Genomic DNA, 15,670 nt, shown 5'->3' with positions numbered 1-15,670 from the left:
ACTTTTTTTTTTTTTTTTTGCCTTTCGGCCATGGCTTTTTTAGGTAAAGAAAAGTTGACCAAGTTCATACGTCCTTAACTTCGGGTGTCCAAAAGCTTATGCAATTATGCTAGCTTTGTAAAAACAAAGAAAAGCAAGCCAGGGCTCAAGGAGAGTTGCGTATGAAACAGGAAGAGTATTATTATTCATTTATGAGTATTACAGTACTGTAAGGTCTGTACTCTGTAATAATGCACAACAGCCGCAAAATCCCTCTTTCTCCAGAAATACAAGAGCCCAGTTCATAATCCTTCCTAAAAAAGATCATCTCACATTGAAATTCTGTTGTAGCATGACTGCTCTACATTTTAGATGAAAACAAATTACTTCCCATCATGCTATGGTAAACTTATATGATATCATACCAGCACAGCATATGACAAGTCACTCTTGCAGTCTTGCCTCCATTCTCTATTGGTGTTGTGTGCCCGTGTCTGCAGCGGAAAGTGAATTTTTCATGGTTTTTCCATGTGCATCTGCTTGGACTGCATGCTGCATCTCTAAGGTCATCCATTCCAGAGAAAGATGTGCCTCACAATGCATCCTTAAATTAAAACACTTCCATTAAGCTGTGTCCCTTTTAGGAGCATTTTAGTAACTTGAGCACTATAGACCTTCACCTGTTATACTTCTCCCACAACTGTCACTTCCTCCGAGGGGGACAATCGTCTTTCTCACACGGCCACACCTCTCAATCTCTGAAGCCATAGGTGCTCCACAGTGTATAGCTCCTAGACCAAGCAGTCTTTATTGTTGCATAATAGCCATCTGTGCAGCGCACAATATGTAAAAATAATTACCACTTATAAGTTCACAGCAAATAAAGTGTAAAGACTTTTAACATCTAATCCTTCCCAAAAATTAACTATGGTTTGATAAGTTAATGTATAAGATCAGATATACTAATCTGGGATATGCTAAAATTGAATAGATGATTCCACTTTCCTCAGTTGCAACAATCAGGGCTAATCTAGTATATTAAAGATAACAAATTCAATGCAAAGTCTCTATTTGAGGCAGGATACGGAAAATTATATTTCCGAATTCTTACTCCCTTTGATAGCCAATTCTAATGCACTTAAAAAGGCTACTTCATAATAAATAAGAGCCACAAATAGTTTAAAGAACCATATTAATGTAGGCTCTCTTTTCCTCAGCTTATTTATACAAGTTTCAGCAAAAACTTCCACATATTGTAACTATAAGTTCAATCACTTTTTATCAACACATCGTATTCCCACCATCTCAAAGTACTTGCCCTATATTCCTATTTGGATGACTCAAATTAGTTGATCCATTCCTCTAATGGAAAGCTAATCTTCTCTAGCGTTTTTTTTTCTTAATCTCGGTCCCATTACTCCCAAATAGACTCATTCACTTTGAACTTCCTACTTTTTCTCCCTTAAATTATTGTGCCATCTACTCATGGAGCAAATACTGAAATACATTAAGACAAGGAATAATATTTTATCCTTTTTTTTAGGTGCAACACACTTGGCCTTCAAAAGTCCCCAACTAAGATTTAAGACTCATAAAAGAAGAAGAGAGCCTAGGTCACCAGGAACCACAAGAAATGGCCAAAGAAAATATGCAAATCCGGTAGCATTTGACATAAATATAATATAACAAACATACAGCAACTATTAACTGTAAATGAAATTATGTCTATACACGGATAATAAATATAAACATGCAAAAGCTTTATAATGTAACTAACAATTACACAGTAAGAAATTTATAGTCTCTTGTTCTTTTCTTTATTTGCAAGTTTTATGGGGGATCTTGTTACCAACAGAGAATCATGCTATTATTATGTACTTACGAGAAAATTCAATGACTTTGATGAAGTGATAATCGTGTCAGCAACAATATTAAGCTTAATCAATACATAAAAAAAAAAAAAAAAAAGCTACAAGCACAGAATAAAGAAAGTTTTGAAAAAAAAAAAAAAAAAAAGGTGTTCTGCTAATTACCTCTGATGCAGCCAAGTAAGCAGTAAATGGGGAACACACAGCATATGCTTTGGGAATAAACCTCCTTTGAGGCAGCTCAAATGCTAGAAGGCCCAGAACAGAACTTCAGCTCAAGGTTCACAAAATTGAGACAGACTTCATTGATACACCCCACTGGTTGCATTTACTGACAACTTCCTGGGCTTCTTTGAACTGACCCAATTTTACAAGGGTATCAACAAGTAAATTACAGGTACAAGAATCTAGAACACATCCATTAGCTTCCATTGACATTAAAATGTCCAACACCTCGTGAGATTTACCAGTATCACACATAGATTTAGTTAGCGCACTATAAGTGACATTGTCTGGAGCCAGCCCTAAAGCAAGCATGGAAACAAACAATTTTTTTGCCTTTTCAATCTTATTCATTTTGCAAAAGCTTTGAATCAAAGCATTGAATGAGTAAGCATCTGGGCTTATTCCATCAGCTTGCATCTTTTTAAACAATGCAATGGAACGAGAAATATCCCCAACAATGCACAAAGAGCGAATCAATATGTTGTATGTCACGGAATTAGGATTAACCCCCCACTCCTTCATTTCCGCAAAACAATCAAATGCATCTTTAATCTTGTTCACCCGACAGAGACCATCGATTACTGTACTAAAAGTGAAAATATCTGGTTTAAATCCATGCTGTAAGAGGGTCACCAAGAGTTCACAAGCCCTGTCTGTTTTTCCAGTTTTAAAACACCCATCAATTAATGTATTGAAAGTAGTAAGGTTTGGTGTAATGCCTCCTTGTTGCATCCCTAAGAACATATTTAGTGCCTCTTCAGCCATCCTAGCTTTCAGCAAGCAATCAATTACCATATTGTACGAGTTCACATTGGATAGTAATCCAGCTTGAAACATCTGCATCAAATACTGACTTCCTTCTCTCTCTTTTCCCCCTTTGAACAAAGTTTCAATTAGGATAAGATAAGTTTGAAAAGATAGATTTAAACCTAATTCCATATAACTATCCACTATTTCACAAGTCTCCTCAACATTCAGTTTCTTTATCAAACAAGTCATTGTGATGTTAAAAACAGAGGTATCAGGCAGATAGCCTCTTTCCCTGCATTTTCTCAAAAATGAAGCTGCCTCTCTGGCCATAGAGTCATTCGAGAGGCAGTGCAATATAGTATCACAAAGTACTTTAGGCAAAATTGGTTCTCGCTCAACAAATCCAGATAACAGATTAAATGCCTCGTTTTTTCCAAGACAACGGAACACTCCATGCACCAATGACCTATATGTAGCATCACTTGGAGCCACTTTCCTAACCCTCATTGTCTCCAGAACCCTTAAGGCATCACTTACCCTATTAGCATTACAGTATCCATCAATTAATATGGTATATGTAAACACATTAGGTGCATAACCCAAATTCGTCATCTGCTTAACCAACCGAAGAGCTTCATCGACAACTCCGGCCTTGCAAACCCCATGAATAAGGATATTATAGGTGAACCTATCCGGTTTACAATAATCAGCACTCATCTGCTGGAACTTAAAATACGCCAAGTCAAGCGAATTCGACTTTATCAAAGCATCAAGCACAGCATTATATAACCTAGTAGTAGGACTAAGACCCAAAAATGAAATTTGTCCAAAAATCTCAACACAATACTTAGCTAAACCTAATCTACCCCAACTTCCAATCAAAATACATATAAAATCCTCAGTAATCTGATACCCAGAACTCCTAATATCATCAACTAACTCAGCATTCAACAAAACCGGACCTTTTCTATATAGATTATTAGCCAAAACACCGCGAATTCGCTGATTCTTTTGGAATAATGGATTAATATTCAAAACCCATATATAAAACCTAATTGAAATTAATGGGTTTTCATGATTGTGCAAAATACTAACCACAGATTGTGGGGTTAAAACCACCCTCCCAGGCTTTAATTCATGGTTTAGCAACAAATGCCAATCTTTTCTCAATAAAATCTGAGTTAGGGTTTTATGATCAATTGAATTTGGGGGAAATTTGTGTTCAGAAGTATACCTAAAGCTAGAATTGTTAAAACGAGGATTGAGCGAAGACTTACCTCCCAAATTTTGAGCTTCAAATTGCTGGGATTTTGAAGTAACAGTTGAAGGGTTTTGTTTTTGGAAGGTTTTCAATTGATTTGGGGGATTTTGAGTAAGGTTTCTAAGCGCAGGAGAAGCCCTAGAAGCTAAATTTGAGAAGGCTCTCATTTCTTCATGTCCCCTTTGCAGGAGAGAATGTAGATGAAGCAACCACAGTTGGTTTGTTATTCGTAATTGTTACGGGGTATTCCGTAGTGCCCATAGAGGTCACAATTTGAATACTCAGGTCGGGTTTGCTGAAATCGGGTCAGGTTAAGTAATTTTAAAATATTGAGTTCTAGCAAGTTGAAATTTAGATTTGGTTTCTTTTGAGTCAGGTCGGGTTGGCACCTCATTCTCTAATTTTTTCAACTAGTTCGAACTATAAATGATTCATTTGTATGAATAGATGAAAAATCAATTCATATTTTACTCTGTAACAATCTTCATTTTCTATTTTAAACTGGAATAGAAGAAGTATACGGACTACAACTCTGTACTTTTATTACCTCCCGTACTTTAATCAACTACTTATACTTAACGGAATCTTAATATTCAGAGTAGCGTGTCACGTACTAGCTTTTGAGGTGTCACACACTATTTTTTATTTACGAGTAAAAGGCTAAAACCGACAAATTAAGCACTTTAAAATTTAAATGGCTACATTCGACAATTTAGCAATTTTCCCTCTTGTTGACATGATAACATCGTTGATGGTTCTACCTGACATGCAATTTCCAATATGTCAATTTGTTCTCCATCATCAACTCACTACTTATCCTTAATCCTTGATAAGTCCATGAGGACATCATCAGTAATTACAATGTGGGGAACTAGTACGTCTAGTAGTATGACTCATCAAGGATTGAGTAGTTGAATAATAAAGTCCTCTTTTTCCTGATATATTCAGCTGCCTATATAAACCAATAATTTTAGTGCTAAACTTCAATTCTTTACACCTAACCACCCAAAAAAAATAAAAAAAAACACACACACACATTCTTTCATGACTAATGCATCAGTCGCATTAGTAGTAGGAGTTACTGACATGGCGGGTATAAACATAGCCCAAGCTCTTAAAAGCCCAACAGCCCAAGGAGGCCCATGGACCGTCTACGGTGCAGCCCGTCGGGCCATGCCCACTTGGTTCCCTTCCTCAGCAGTTGATCACTTCATTACATTTGACGCCGTTGACTTTAACGACACAAATGCCACTCTTAGGCCTCTTTCCAACCACATCACTCACGTCTTTTGGGCCGCCATCTATGTGGGCCGTGACCAAGAAGATAATATCATCACCAACTCCACAATGTTAACCAATGTAATTAAAGCTCTCACGGCCCATTCTCGGCCCATTAAGTTACGTCATATTTCGTTACAAACGGGTACTGCGCAATAAATTGGCCCATTTAATATTTTAGGCCAACCTGGTGAGGCCCAACATGAACCTCCATTTCATGAGGATATGGCCCGGTTACCTCACCCAAACTTTTACCACGCGCTTGAGGACGTGGTTAAATCGTACGCGTCAGATACTACGTACACAATTCATCGTCCGTCGATTATTGTAGGCGCGTCAAGTAGAAGTGTGTACAACGCGCTGGTGATGTTAGCGGCTTATGCTGAGATTTGTAAGTACCAAAACGCACCGTTTCGATTCTTTGGAAATCGGTACACGTGGGAGCATTTTAGTGACATGACTGACACACGTGTGTTAGCGGAGCAGCACGTGTGGGGGGCTGTAAATGAGAAAGCAAAGAATCAAGCGTTTAATTGTACAAACGGTGACGTTTTTACTTGGAAGAAAATGTGGGGAGTTTTGTGTGAGGAGTTTGGGGTTGAATTTGTGCCGTTGGATGATAAAGATGGGTTATTTGACCTTGTGGATGAAATGAAAGATAAAGGAAAAGTGTGGGACCAAATTGTAGAAGAGAAAAAATTGGTTAAGACGAAGTTGGAGGAGATAGCTTGTTTTGCTGGGTTTCAATATTTAATGAGGTCTGATTTTCAACTAGTGAGTAGTATGAATAAGAGTAAGGAGTTTGGGTTCTTTGGATACGCAGATAGCATCAAAAGTGTTCGATTTTGGATTGGGAAACTTAGGGAGATGAATATTATTCCTTGATCAATCAAGCTAAGTATCAAGAATTTTAATTTTCAAGTGGTTTGTAATAGGTATGATAAAAATAATTGCTAGTCTTGGTTTTATGATTTGAGTAATATCTATGCTTTTTCTAATGTAAGTCTCAAAGTCATTATCTGTAAATTAAAAAGGGAACAACGTCGTTCACTAAACGACATTTACCCTTTTACTATATAATCTCTAAGATTGTAGGTGCTAATTTGTAATATGAAATACATTTAGTTTTGTATATATTTGAGATGTTTTTATTTCTAAATCTATTCATCTACGTTCGGTTTTTCTATCAAGGAGATTACACAACTAACAGAAAATTCCCATGTTTACTATAAAGTGTTCGTTTTTCCATTCATTTCATTCAATTCAACATATAGACAATGTGTTCAAAACTCGAAATTGTTTTTGAAGGACTTTTTTTTTTCCAATAATGCACATTTTTGAAGTTTGAACAATGGAAGCCATATACAACTTTCACACTCACAACTGTCACAAGTGGAGCTATTGATCGTTTATGGCATGTAAAATAAGTGCAATGAAACATCATAATATAAATTCTCCCCTAATCCTTGATAAAATATTTACACCATCAATACCCTCAAAAATAAGAGTAGTCTTATTGATTATTTTTGACGCTTCTATTCATAATGTCCATCCAAGTGGGCTGAGTTCATAGAAGACTAATCTACGTACCTGCATTTCATTCAAACAACAAATTCAAGTTAAGTGTTACAAGTAATTCCTTTTGTTTCACGGAGTATATTTTTTTTTTTTTGAAATAAATACGGAGTATTATTTATAATGTTAGATCTCGTTTGACTTTTTTAAACCTGTATATGAATGTCTGTATCATTTAAAAAGAGCAACTTAGGACATGTTCTCTTCAGCTTAATTTCAGTTTAGTTCAGTTCACTTTCTAATTTCCTTTTCTTATAAACAATTCATTTCATTTCAGTTCAGCTCATTTAGTAAATCAGAACAGACTCTTAATTAAGTAAATATAGTTGTAGATAAATGCTTGGATAAATAGTAGAATTTTTCACATTATAATTTAAGTATGCACATAGTTTGAATTGAAAAAATAAAAATCGTTATCTAAACAAAAATATTTTTTTAAATACAAAAAAAAAAATGATGGAAATAGACTCACATAATATTTGATAATCTCTCAACCAGAGGTACATGCTGGTCTTCGAGGAGGTAGTTGTTGATGAGGTGTTCTCTGTCACAGATATTGATATTATTAGTTTATTACAACGTAAACATTGTTTAATTTTCAAAGTATTATAATTAAGGAGCTTGTATGACAATTAGGGTTGACAAAATACTCATTAGAGACGTAAGACAATTAGACAAGTACTGTATAAAGCTAGGAAATTCTCATATAAACACAACAAGTTTATGTATGACACAGTTCTTACAAAACTATTGTAGATTTGTAGTACTATAAAAATTGGAGCAGTTATTAGTCCATGACCAAGCGGCCCAATTCTAAAACAAGGGTAAAAAATTACAAATAATCACTTTTTTATTTAAATTAATAGTGGATCCTGTGGCCCACTATGACCATTAATAATTTCACCGATGATTCTCTCTATATCTCGCTACCCTTATGACTTTTGAGAATTGTCGACTCTTAGCATTGAACATATATACCTTGTTTACTTAATATACTACATCCGTTTCATATTATTTGCAACGATTAGACATTTGTTCTTTCTACTTTATGTCAAATCATTGCAAATAATATGAAACGGAGGTAGTATACTAGTATTAGACTATTATCGTAGTACTTAATTATAAACTCGCACATCATTTAGCAATTTAGCATTCTTATGGATAGGAAACCATTGAATACCTGTAATTTTGGGCGTAAGGACTCCACGGCGGTTGTTGATTTTTGGGTTGTTGCTCCTTGCTGAAATAAACATGCAAAACAATTTTATGTATTTCAAAATATTATGTACGAACACTCGTAATTAGTGTGAAAAAACATGCAAATAGCTTGGATCATACCTTACAAAGAGCCCAATCTGCTGAATCAAAGAAAGCACGCTCATGATCCTGTTCCAAATACATAATTCAATTTAAAATATCAAGTTTATTGCTACTTAAGCACAACAATTTTCCCAAAAAAAATAAATTTTGAAAAGAAAAAAAAAAACTACAATTTTTGAGTTTTTTTATTTTAGAAAATTTTGGAGTTTTTTCTAAAACGTTCAAGATTTATGACAGTTTAGCTAATCATCTTATTGCTATTTATTTTTTACCTTTGAGATGAGAGGTTTCTTCTTAGGCACAAGTCCTCCGTATTTCTTACTAGTAGATGAAGGCTGGAATGCAATTATCAAACCTTTCAATATATAAAACCAACAAATACTAATACTCATATAAAAAAACGTAACATTAAATCAAATTCCTATGGAATTATGGAGTATATACTACCTCCGTTAAATGCTATGTGCAACTTTGGAATATTTTATATTTCACAAATAATACCCTAAAGTTGCACATAACATTTAACGGAGGTAGTAGATCAAATATGATTGTTTTCACATTGAAAAGCATTGTACTTCCGTTACTTAATCGATCCCACTGTATACGAATTTAATTAATTCATTTTTGGTTATGGTATTTGGTTTGCCCCATGTCAATCTGGGTCGTACTTGCATGCTTAAGTCAAATATTACTTTTTTTTTTTTAGCATGCACTAGTACATACTATCAAGCAGGTGTGTCGTGTTCTACTGTGCCAAATAAAGACAGGCAGACAGCCTAACATACATAGATGTTATGCTGTGTTTTTTCGTTCTAGGTTGTGCGCCATGCCTCAGGCCAGCCTAACCCAATGCCATCTTTGAGTGGGAGTGCCGGAGTGGCACTCCTAGTCTTATCCGTGTATGCCCGGATGCCCCTCGGTCACAATGCAGCTCAAATGTTGGTTCATACGTTGTATTGTATAATTAGATGAAAATGTAGCAGGCAACTGCCGACAGTTGGAAAGAGATCCCAGAATAAGACTTAAGTTGTTAAACAAGGATATGTTGTGTCACAATCAGATTGGTTAACATGGAGAATGACTACAATAATAGTTGGACCCGGCCACACGTGATCCATTTCTCCACTCTTTAACAATTGGTCCACTTACCGGTCCTATTAATACGAATATACGTACTAATCATATACTCCGTATTTTTTTTGTGTTAATTTTACCAATTTTACCTTTAAAAACATGTTTGCTTTTAGTAGAGTAGCATTTTCAATCAACATCATTTTTTGTTTTTTTAATAATTGAATATATTCCATTCATGCACATTTTAATAAAAACATTTAGAAAGATGAACTGAAATAAATTATTATTACCTCCATTTATTATCGTAAATTAATAGGGATTAAAAATTTTCACATCGCGTGTTATATTTATAAATTACTTGTATAATTATGCATGTTATATGCTCAATATTTGGTTTATAATTTTATACTTGTATATTACGATAAATTCTGTAAGTTACGGAGTAATTTACATGTACTCATTTTATACATAACAGTACACCTTATTTATATTGTAATCAATACCTATATTTATAAAAATTAATACGAATAATATTCTACTATAAAACGTTGAATATGACTTTTTAAATTTGAGGCATAAACAATGTAAAAGAACTACTCGTAATATATATGGTTAATTATGAGCATGATTTGTGAATTTGATACGTACAATTCCTTGATATATACAATACAATATTGTAACTTACAAAGGCTTGTGTTTGACAAAACCCTAAATTTAGCAAGTGTAAAAATATACTCCATACTAGGCACTAGCTAGTTACATACATTTATGGTATCAATCCAACTTATCATGTTAATTGAAATTTGTTAAGCAATCACTTTCACTTGTCTTTTTCTTTTTATAATTAACATGGAATGAAAACCTTATAATTTCTAAATTTTATAAACTCAAATGAGATAATTATGATGTCTAAAGAACTATTAAAACCTTGATTAATCATTTAGTCAACTAAATACTTGATTAGTTGATTATTGTACATTATGTTTACTTGGTGCATTTACATGCCTTGTACATCTTGCTTGCTGACGAACGTTCCAAATATCTAGTTGACACATTAAATATTTAATCAAATAATTAAGGTAGAATTTTCATGACAAAGTAAAAAAAAAAAATATTAAAAAAAAAATTACAATTCTACCAAAGATTACCTACAAAAATGTAGGTATTTGGTACCACCTAATAGCAAAATTATAGGGCAATGCATATTAGCATTGCCCTGTTTCTCAAATAATTTCGTTACAACCAAAATACAATCATGCTAAATTTATAATTAATCAAACAATCTTTAAAAATGTAATGCATCCATATTTATAATTCAGAGGTTCGACTTTTCATGAGTTAAGGAACAACAATCGAACATACACATAACAGGTTATAATCAGGTCGTTTGGAAAAGATGTTATAATCGTGGTTGTACTTTACAAGTTTAGTACTAATATAAACCCGGTTTACAAATAATTTGAGATGTAATTACATACCTCATCCATGTTTTGCGAGGCCAAATAATCTTCTCTTCCATCATAATCCGCCATTGTTACAGCTTCCCCTGCTCCATATCTCATTCCCATTAGAAAAATATAACAAGAATGGTAGGATAGAAAAAACAACAATATGGTAATATACAATATTTTATAAGTATGTATATTTTGGATAATTAAAATTTAAAAAAGTGATTAATTAAAATAGAATTAAGAAAAAAAAAGACCTGGAAAAAGTCTGTGAAAGCTGGAAAGACAACGAGTAGATTAACAGCACAAAGAGATGTGATTATAAGTGGCACGCAGGCACTTCTGACTTGTGGTATTTAATAGCACAACCCAGTCCAACAAAATAACATTTTTATAAAGAAAATTTAATTTTTTTTATAAAATTAATTTTTATTAAAAAAAAAATTAAAAAAAAAAAAGGGAAGAGGAATATTGTGGAGGGTTTTGTTTGGGGTTTGGTATAAAGAGTAAAAAAAGGAAGAGAAAAGATGCAAAGGTAAAGGAAAAAAGACTAGTAGAAGAGATAATAAAAGAGATGTTTTAGGGAGAAAATGAAGGAAAAGATGGAGTAAGATAGTTAGATAAGAATATACGTCAACAAGCTAAGCAACAATTTTTCTATAAGATATGCTTGTTCTATATTTAGGAAGGTTTATTTTTAGGGTGTTTGGTTTGAATTTGTTTTTTTTTTCAAGATATATAATTGTGGTTAAGACTGATTAATTTTTCATGTCAACATAATCAAAGGGTAGAAATAAATATACGGTAGCTAATAAGTAATACTCGTAGCATCTGGTTATGTGTAGAACTTATGTTCTATGATGTTACTATTTCAGTTCTTGTTTACTTGTCATACTTGTCTTTCTCTCTATAAATAACATTAATTATAGTTCTTCTCTTAGTATACTTTGTACCCATCCACTAATTACTTCGTATAAGAAAAAAAATTACTACTAATTGTCACACAATAAATAAATAAACTGAACCTCCTAAATCTCACATCAATCAAAGCGTGTCAACTAAAAAAAGTGGAGTACAGCGAAGAATACAATCATTAGCGTTACGTACAACAAAACCCTTAATTAAACTTAAGATTACTTACCTATTTTAATGGACACCATTACACCATCAACTTTAACATTCTTATAAGCTAAATACGCCGACACTCTTCTATAGGCGGCTAAGCCTTAGCAATTAAAATTAAACACGTTCCATTTTTTGGGTGGAAAGATATTTAGGACAAATTAATCTAATTATAATCAAGTCTAATAATACACTTGTATTTTTGTACTACGTATTTTAATTTTTTTATTTATATTAATCTCGGTTGGAAGATAGTAATGTCAAGTTGTCAACTTTAAGTGGTTGAAAGTGGACACTAACTCCTTAACGGTAGGGTTTGATTAATTCTCTTAGATTTTGATTTATTCAACTTGTAGATTGTAGTCTTAGATGTCCTTATGTTGTGGCTTTATCTTGCAACAACAATTATTTTTACTTTTTTTTTCTATACATTTATTTATTTATTTATTATGAGAGTGAGGGATAGCTCAAGTGGTTAGAGCTCCCCTCCCGGTTCCAAGAGATCTTGGGATCGATTCTCATCACCTGCCCTTATGGCTCTCTAAGCATCAAAAAAAAAAAAATTATTTATTTATTATTATTTTTATATATAGAAGACTAGAAGAGTGAGGGAGGTTGGTTTGAAAATGTGGGATTAAGGCCTATTCAAATCTAGATATCATGATGTTAGAATATAGTATAGAATATTTCTCCAAAAAAAAAAAAGGAAAAAGAAAAAAAAGAAGAATATAGTATAGAATATTATAATTTAATTAGCTAAATTCCGACTTATAAAATAAAATGCTAAGAAAATATCATATGTGACAAAATCATTCTCATCTACTTTATTCCAATATAGTTTGTCCCTTTTTTTTCTTTGTTGACCCAATTTAATTTGTCTTTCCTGTTTTTAGTAAGAGCTCACAATATTATTTAAACAATTAATTCTTTCCATAGGGCCTAAATAACACACCCGCTTATTAAATTTTTTTTAAAAAAATACGCATCTATATATTTCATCATACTAGTTTTTTTTTTTTTTTTAGAAAAAAAAAATAATTAAATTAAAAATTAAAGAGCACGGTAAATTGAGATAAGGGTGTACTTTGTGTTATTCGTTAAGCATTTAATAAAGCTTAATAGAACAAAATTAAACATAAAAAATTCTTTTAAAAACAGAGAGGGTATCAAATATGTTTTCCTATCAATTAAAAGGATACAGATTGTCAAATCAAATATGTTCACATTTATTTGTTAATTATCAGGAAATTTACAATAACAATACCGACGACATGAAATTCATTTTAAGTATAAGTTAAAAATTTCTCAATCAATAGATGACATCCACTTTAATCTAAAAACAACATATATTCTAAATTTAATTTTCAAAAGCTCTCTCTAATACGTAGTACAAGATATAATATCCGCCGTAGGCGCACCTTAATTATTTTTGTGCGCACCTTCTAATTTCAAATTTGGCTTCTTCATTATGATATTTATGAATGATGAAAGCACTATTATTCAAAAGCAGACACTAGCTATATCGTACTTATATTTTAAATTGACAAATTGCAATCATATATATATGTTACTCTATTGTCTAAATATATGTTATAAGATATACTTTTTCCATTTTGTGGAGGTTGGTTTGATTAAAATTTAAAGTATATATTTAGCGTGGTATACTACTACTACACAAGATTAGAGATTAGAGATTAAATCTTGTTTACTTTATTGATCTTTATGCCCTGCTTTGTAAATGAATATTATTCATTTAATTTTATTTTCACTTACATAATTATACTATTGATTTTGTCTCAGTGCATATTCTAATCAAAATTTAAATTAGCTATTTATAATTAATGATCAATAATCTCAATGTCTTGTCCTAAACAATCATTAAGATTGAACTTAAAAAGAACAAAGAAAATATCTTCTAATAATATACCTTGTCCCAAAATGTCTAAATCAAACTCAAATAATTCATAGTTTCATTTAAAATCAACATCATAGAATTTATGAATGCATCACAAAATGCCTCACAGGTCGACTTCGTCAGGTCCTTCCTTCTCTGGTGGCTGATTTTCATAATGCTTTTGTTCCTGGTCGCCTTCTTTCGGATAATGCCCTTATTGCTCATGAGGTTCTTACCTACATTAATAGGACGAAGGCCCGCAAGAAGTTTTTTGCAGCTATCAAATTGGATATGAATAAGGCCTATGACAGGGTGAATTGGAATTTCCTTTTCCGCCTGCTTCAGGCCTATGGTTTCCCTCCCTATTGGATTCATATTATTCGCCAGTGTGTAACTACGGTTTCGTATCAAGTTCTGATGAATGGTGATCCTCTCCCGGCTTTTCAGCCTCACTGTGGTCTTAGACAGGGTGACCCTCTCTCCTCTTACCTTTTTGTCCTATGCATGGAAGTTTTTTCTGCTATGATTCGAAAAGCGGAACAAGCCTCTTTGTTTAAGGGTATCAAGATTTCTCGAATGGCTCCATCGATCTCTCATCTTTTCTTTGCAGATGACTCACTTCTATTTCTGGAAATAAGTCCAGAAGCCAGCAATAATCTCCTGTCTTTACTTTCAGATTTTTGCTCCTTATCAGGCCAAGTGATTAATTTGCAGAAATCTTTTGTGAAGTTCAGTCCAAATACTCCGCCTGATTATCGAGATTATCTTGCTCAAGCTTTGAAGCTTCATGCTAAGCCTACTCTGGGGACTTATTTAGGTTTGCCAGTGGAGTTGGGTCGAAGCAAAATCTCAGATTTCGGTTTCCTTATTGATAAAGTGGTTTGTCGCCTTTCGAGTTTTGCTTCCCTGGGTTTGTCCTCGGCTGCAAAATTAGTTATCATCAACTCCATTATGGTTGCTTCTTTCAACCATATTCTCTCGGTCTTTCAGGTCCCTCCTACCATTTGTGCGAAAGTTGATAATCTTCTAGCTCGTTTTTGGTGGAAATCGGATTCGCAGTCTCGAGGACTAGCTTTAAGATCCAAATTTCTCCCGCATCTTCCCAAAGGCTTGGGTGGCCTTGGCATTCGCCGTCTGGATACTTTCAACTCGGCGCTTTTGGCTCGGCAATGCTGGCGAATCCATCACAATCCTCAGCTTCTGGTTTCTAGGCTTCTTCTTTCTAAGTATCCAAGTTTCCGTTCCTTTCAGACTCGGACGATTCCAGGTTCTTCTTGGGGCTGTCGTAGTCTTTTACTGGGACAATCTGTTCTATCCAAAGGTATTGCTTGGAAGGTTGGTTCTGGTTTTCATGTTTGCCTCACTGAAGACTCTTGGGTTCCTGGGGAACCTCTTTCTTTTCGGACTGACAGTGGGATGGAGGTCCCATCTCATGTTTCTTCTATTATTAATCCGCGTTCTTACGCGTGGGATACTACCCTTATTCATCGCCTCTTTGATTCCTCTGCTGCTAGTCGTATTTTAGCTTTGGAACGTCCGCATAGGCCGATGGATGATTTTGTCTACTGGAAATTTACTAGGGATGGAAGTTTCTCCACCAAGACGGCATATGCATTGATGCTCAGTCTTCATCTTCACTCTGTGGTGTTGCCTTCTGTTCCGTCTTTTTGGTGGAATATCTTTTGGAGCTTACCTCTCTTACCGAAACTTCTGTGTTTTGGGTGGAAACTTCTTCACAAGGCTTTACCTCTTTCTGAGGTGCTTCAGGTTCGTGGAATCCCAGTCAATTCCACTTGTGTTTTTTGCTTCGGTGATCGAGAGACTGTTGATCACCTGTTTCGGGATTGTCCGTTTGTTGCTCATCTTTGGTCTTCTT

The 15,670-nt window shown here is 33.9% G+C and overlaps 1 protein-coding gene, 1 long non-coding RNA gene and 1 pseudogene across 3 annotated transcripts; 1 reads left to right on the top strand and 2 right to left on the bottom strand.

Moving 5' to 3' along the window:
* Positions 1 to 164: 164 nt before the first annotated feature.
* LOC145562856 (uncharacterized) lies at positions 165 to 4,382 on the bottom strand. Of its 2 annotated transcripts, XM_081623274.1 has the most exons (3): positions 2,013 to 4,382; positions 660 to 807; positions 165 to 583 (listed from the first exon to the last, which is right to left on the bottom strand). In XM_081623274.1, the coding sequence occupies exon 1, from the start codon at positions 4,248 to 4,250 to the stop codon at positions 2,130 to 2,132; it is 2,121 nt and encodes a 706-aa protein (XP_081479400.1). In that variant the 5' UTR covers positions 4,251 to 4,382; the 3' UTR covers positions 165 to 583; positions 660 to 807; positions 2,013 to 2,129. The 2 variants fall into 2 exon arrangements, with proteins under 2 accessions (XP_081479400.1, XP_081479399.1); XM_081623273.1 differs by having other exon boundaries at positions 165 to 807.
* Positions 4,383 to 5,059: 677 nt separating this feature from the next.
* On the top strand, positions 5,060 to 6,470 carry LOC145564538 ((S)-8-oxocitronellyl enol synthase CYC1 pseudogene; annotated as a pseudogene).
* A 187-nt stretch (positions 6,471 to 6,657) lies between these two features.
* Positions 6,658 to 11,379, bottom strand: LOC145564537 (uncharacterized). Its single transcript, XR_014094851.1, has 7 exons — positions 11,036 to 11,379; positions 10,809 to 10,876; positions 8,529 to 8,591; positions 8,275 to 8,322; positions 8,117 to 8,176; positions 7,409 to 7,480; positions 6,658 to 6,951 (listed from the first exon to the last, which is right to left on the bottom strand). It is a non-coding gene; the product is annotated as an uncharacterized LOC145564537 (long non-coding RNA).
* Positions 11,380 to 15,670: the final 4,291 nt, after the last annotated feature.

Source organism: Chenopodium album, chromosome 10 (genome assembly GCF_948465745.1).
Source record: "Chenopodium album chromosome 10, dcCheAlbu1.1, whole genome shotgun sequence".
Taxonomy (NCBI): Eukaryota; Viridiplantae; Streptophyta; class Magnoliopsida; order Caryophyllales; family Amaranthaceae; genus Chenopodium; species Chenopodium album.
The sequence above is the reverse complement of the archived record's forward strand: the minus strand, read 5'-3'. Positions and strand labels throughout refer to the sequence as shown.

What these genes read in the sequence shown, in the direction of transcription:
- LOC145562856 (XM_081623273.1), bottom strand. Translation starts at nt 4,250, where the DNA reads ATGAGAGCCTTCTCAAATTTAGCTTCTAGGGCTTCTCCTGCGCTTAGA.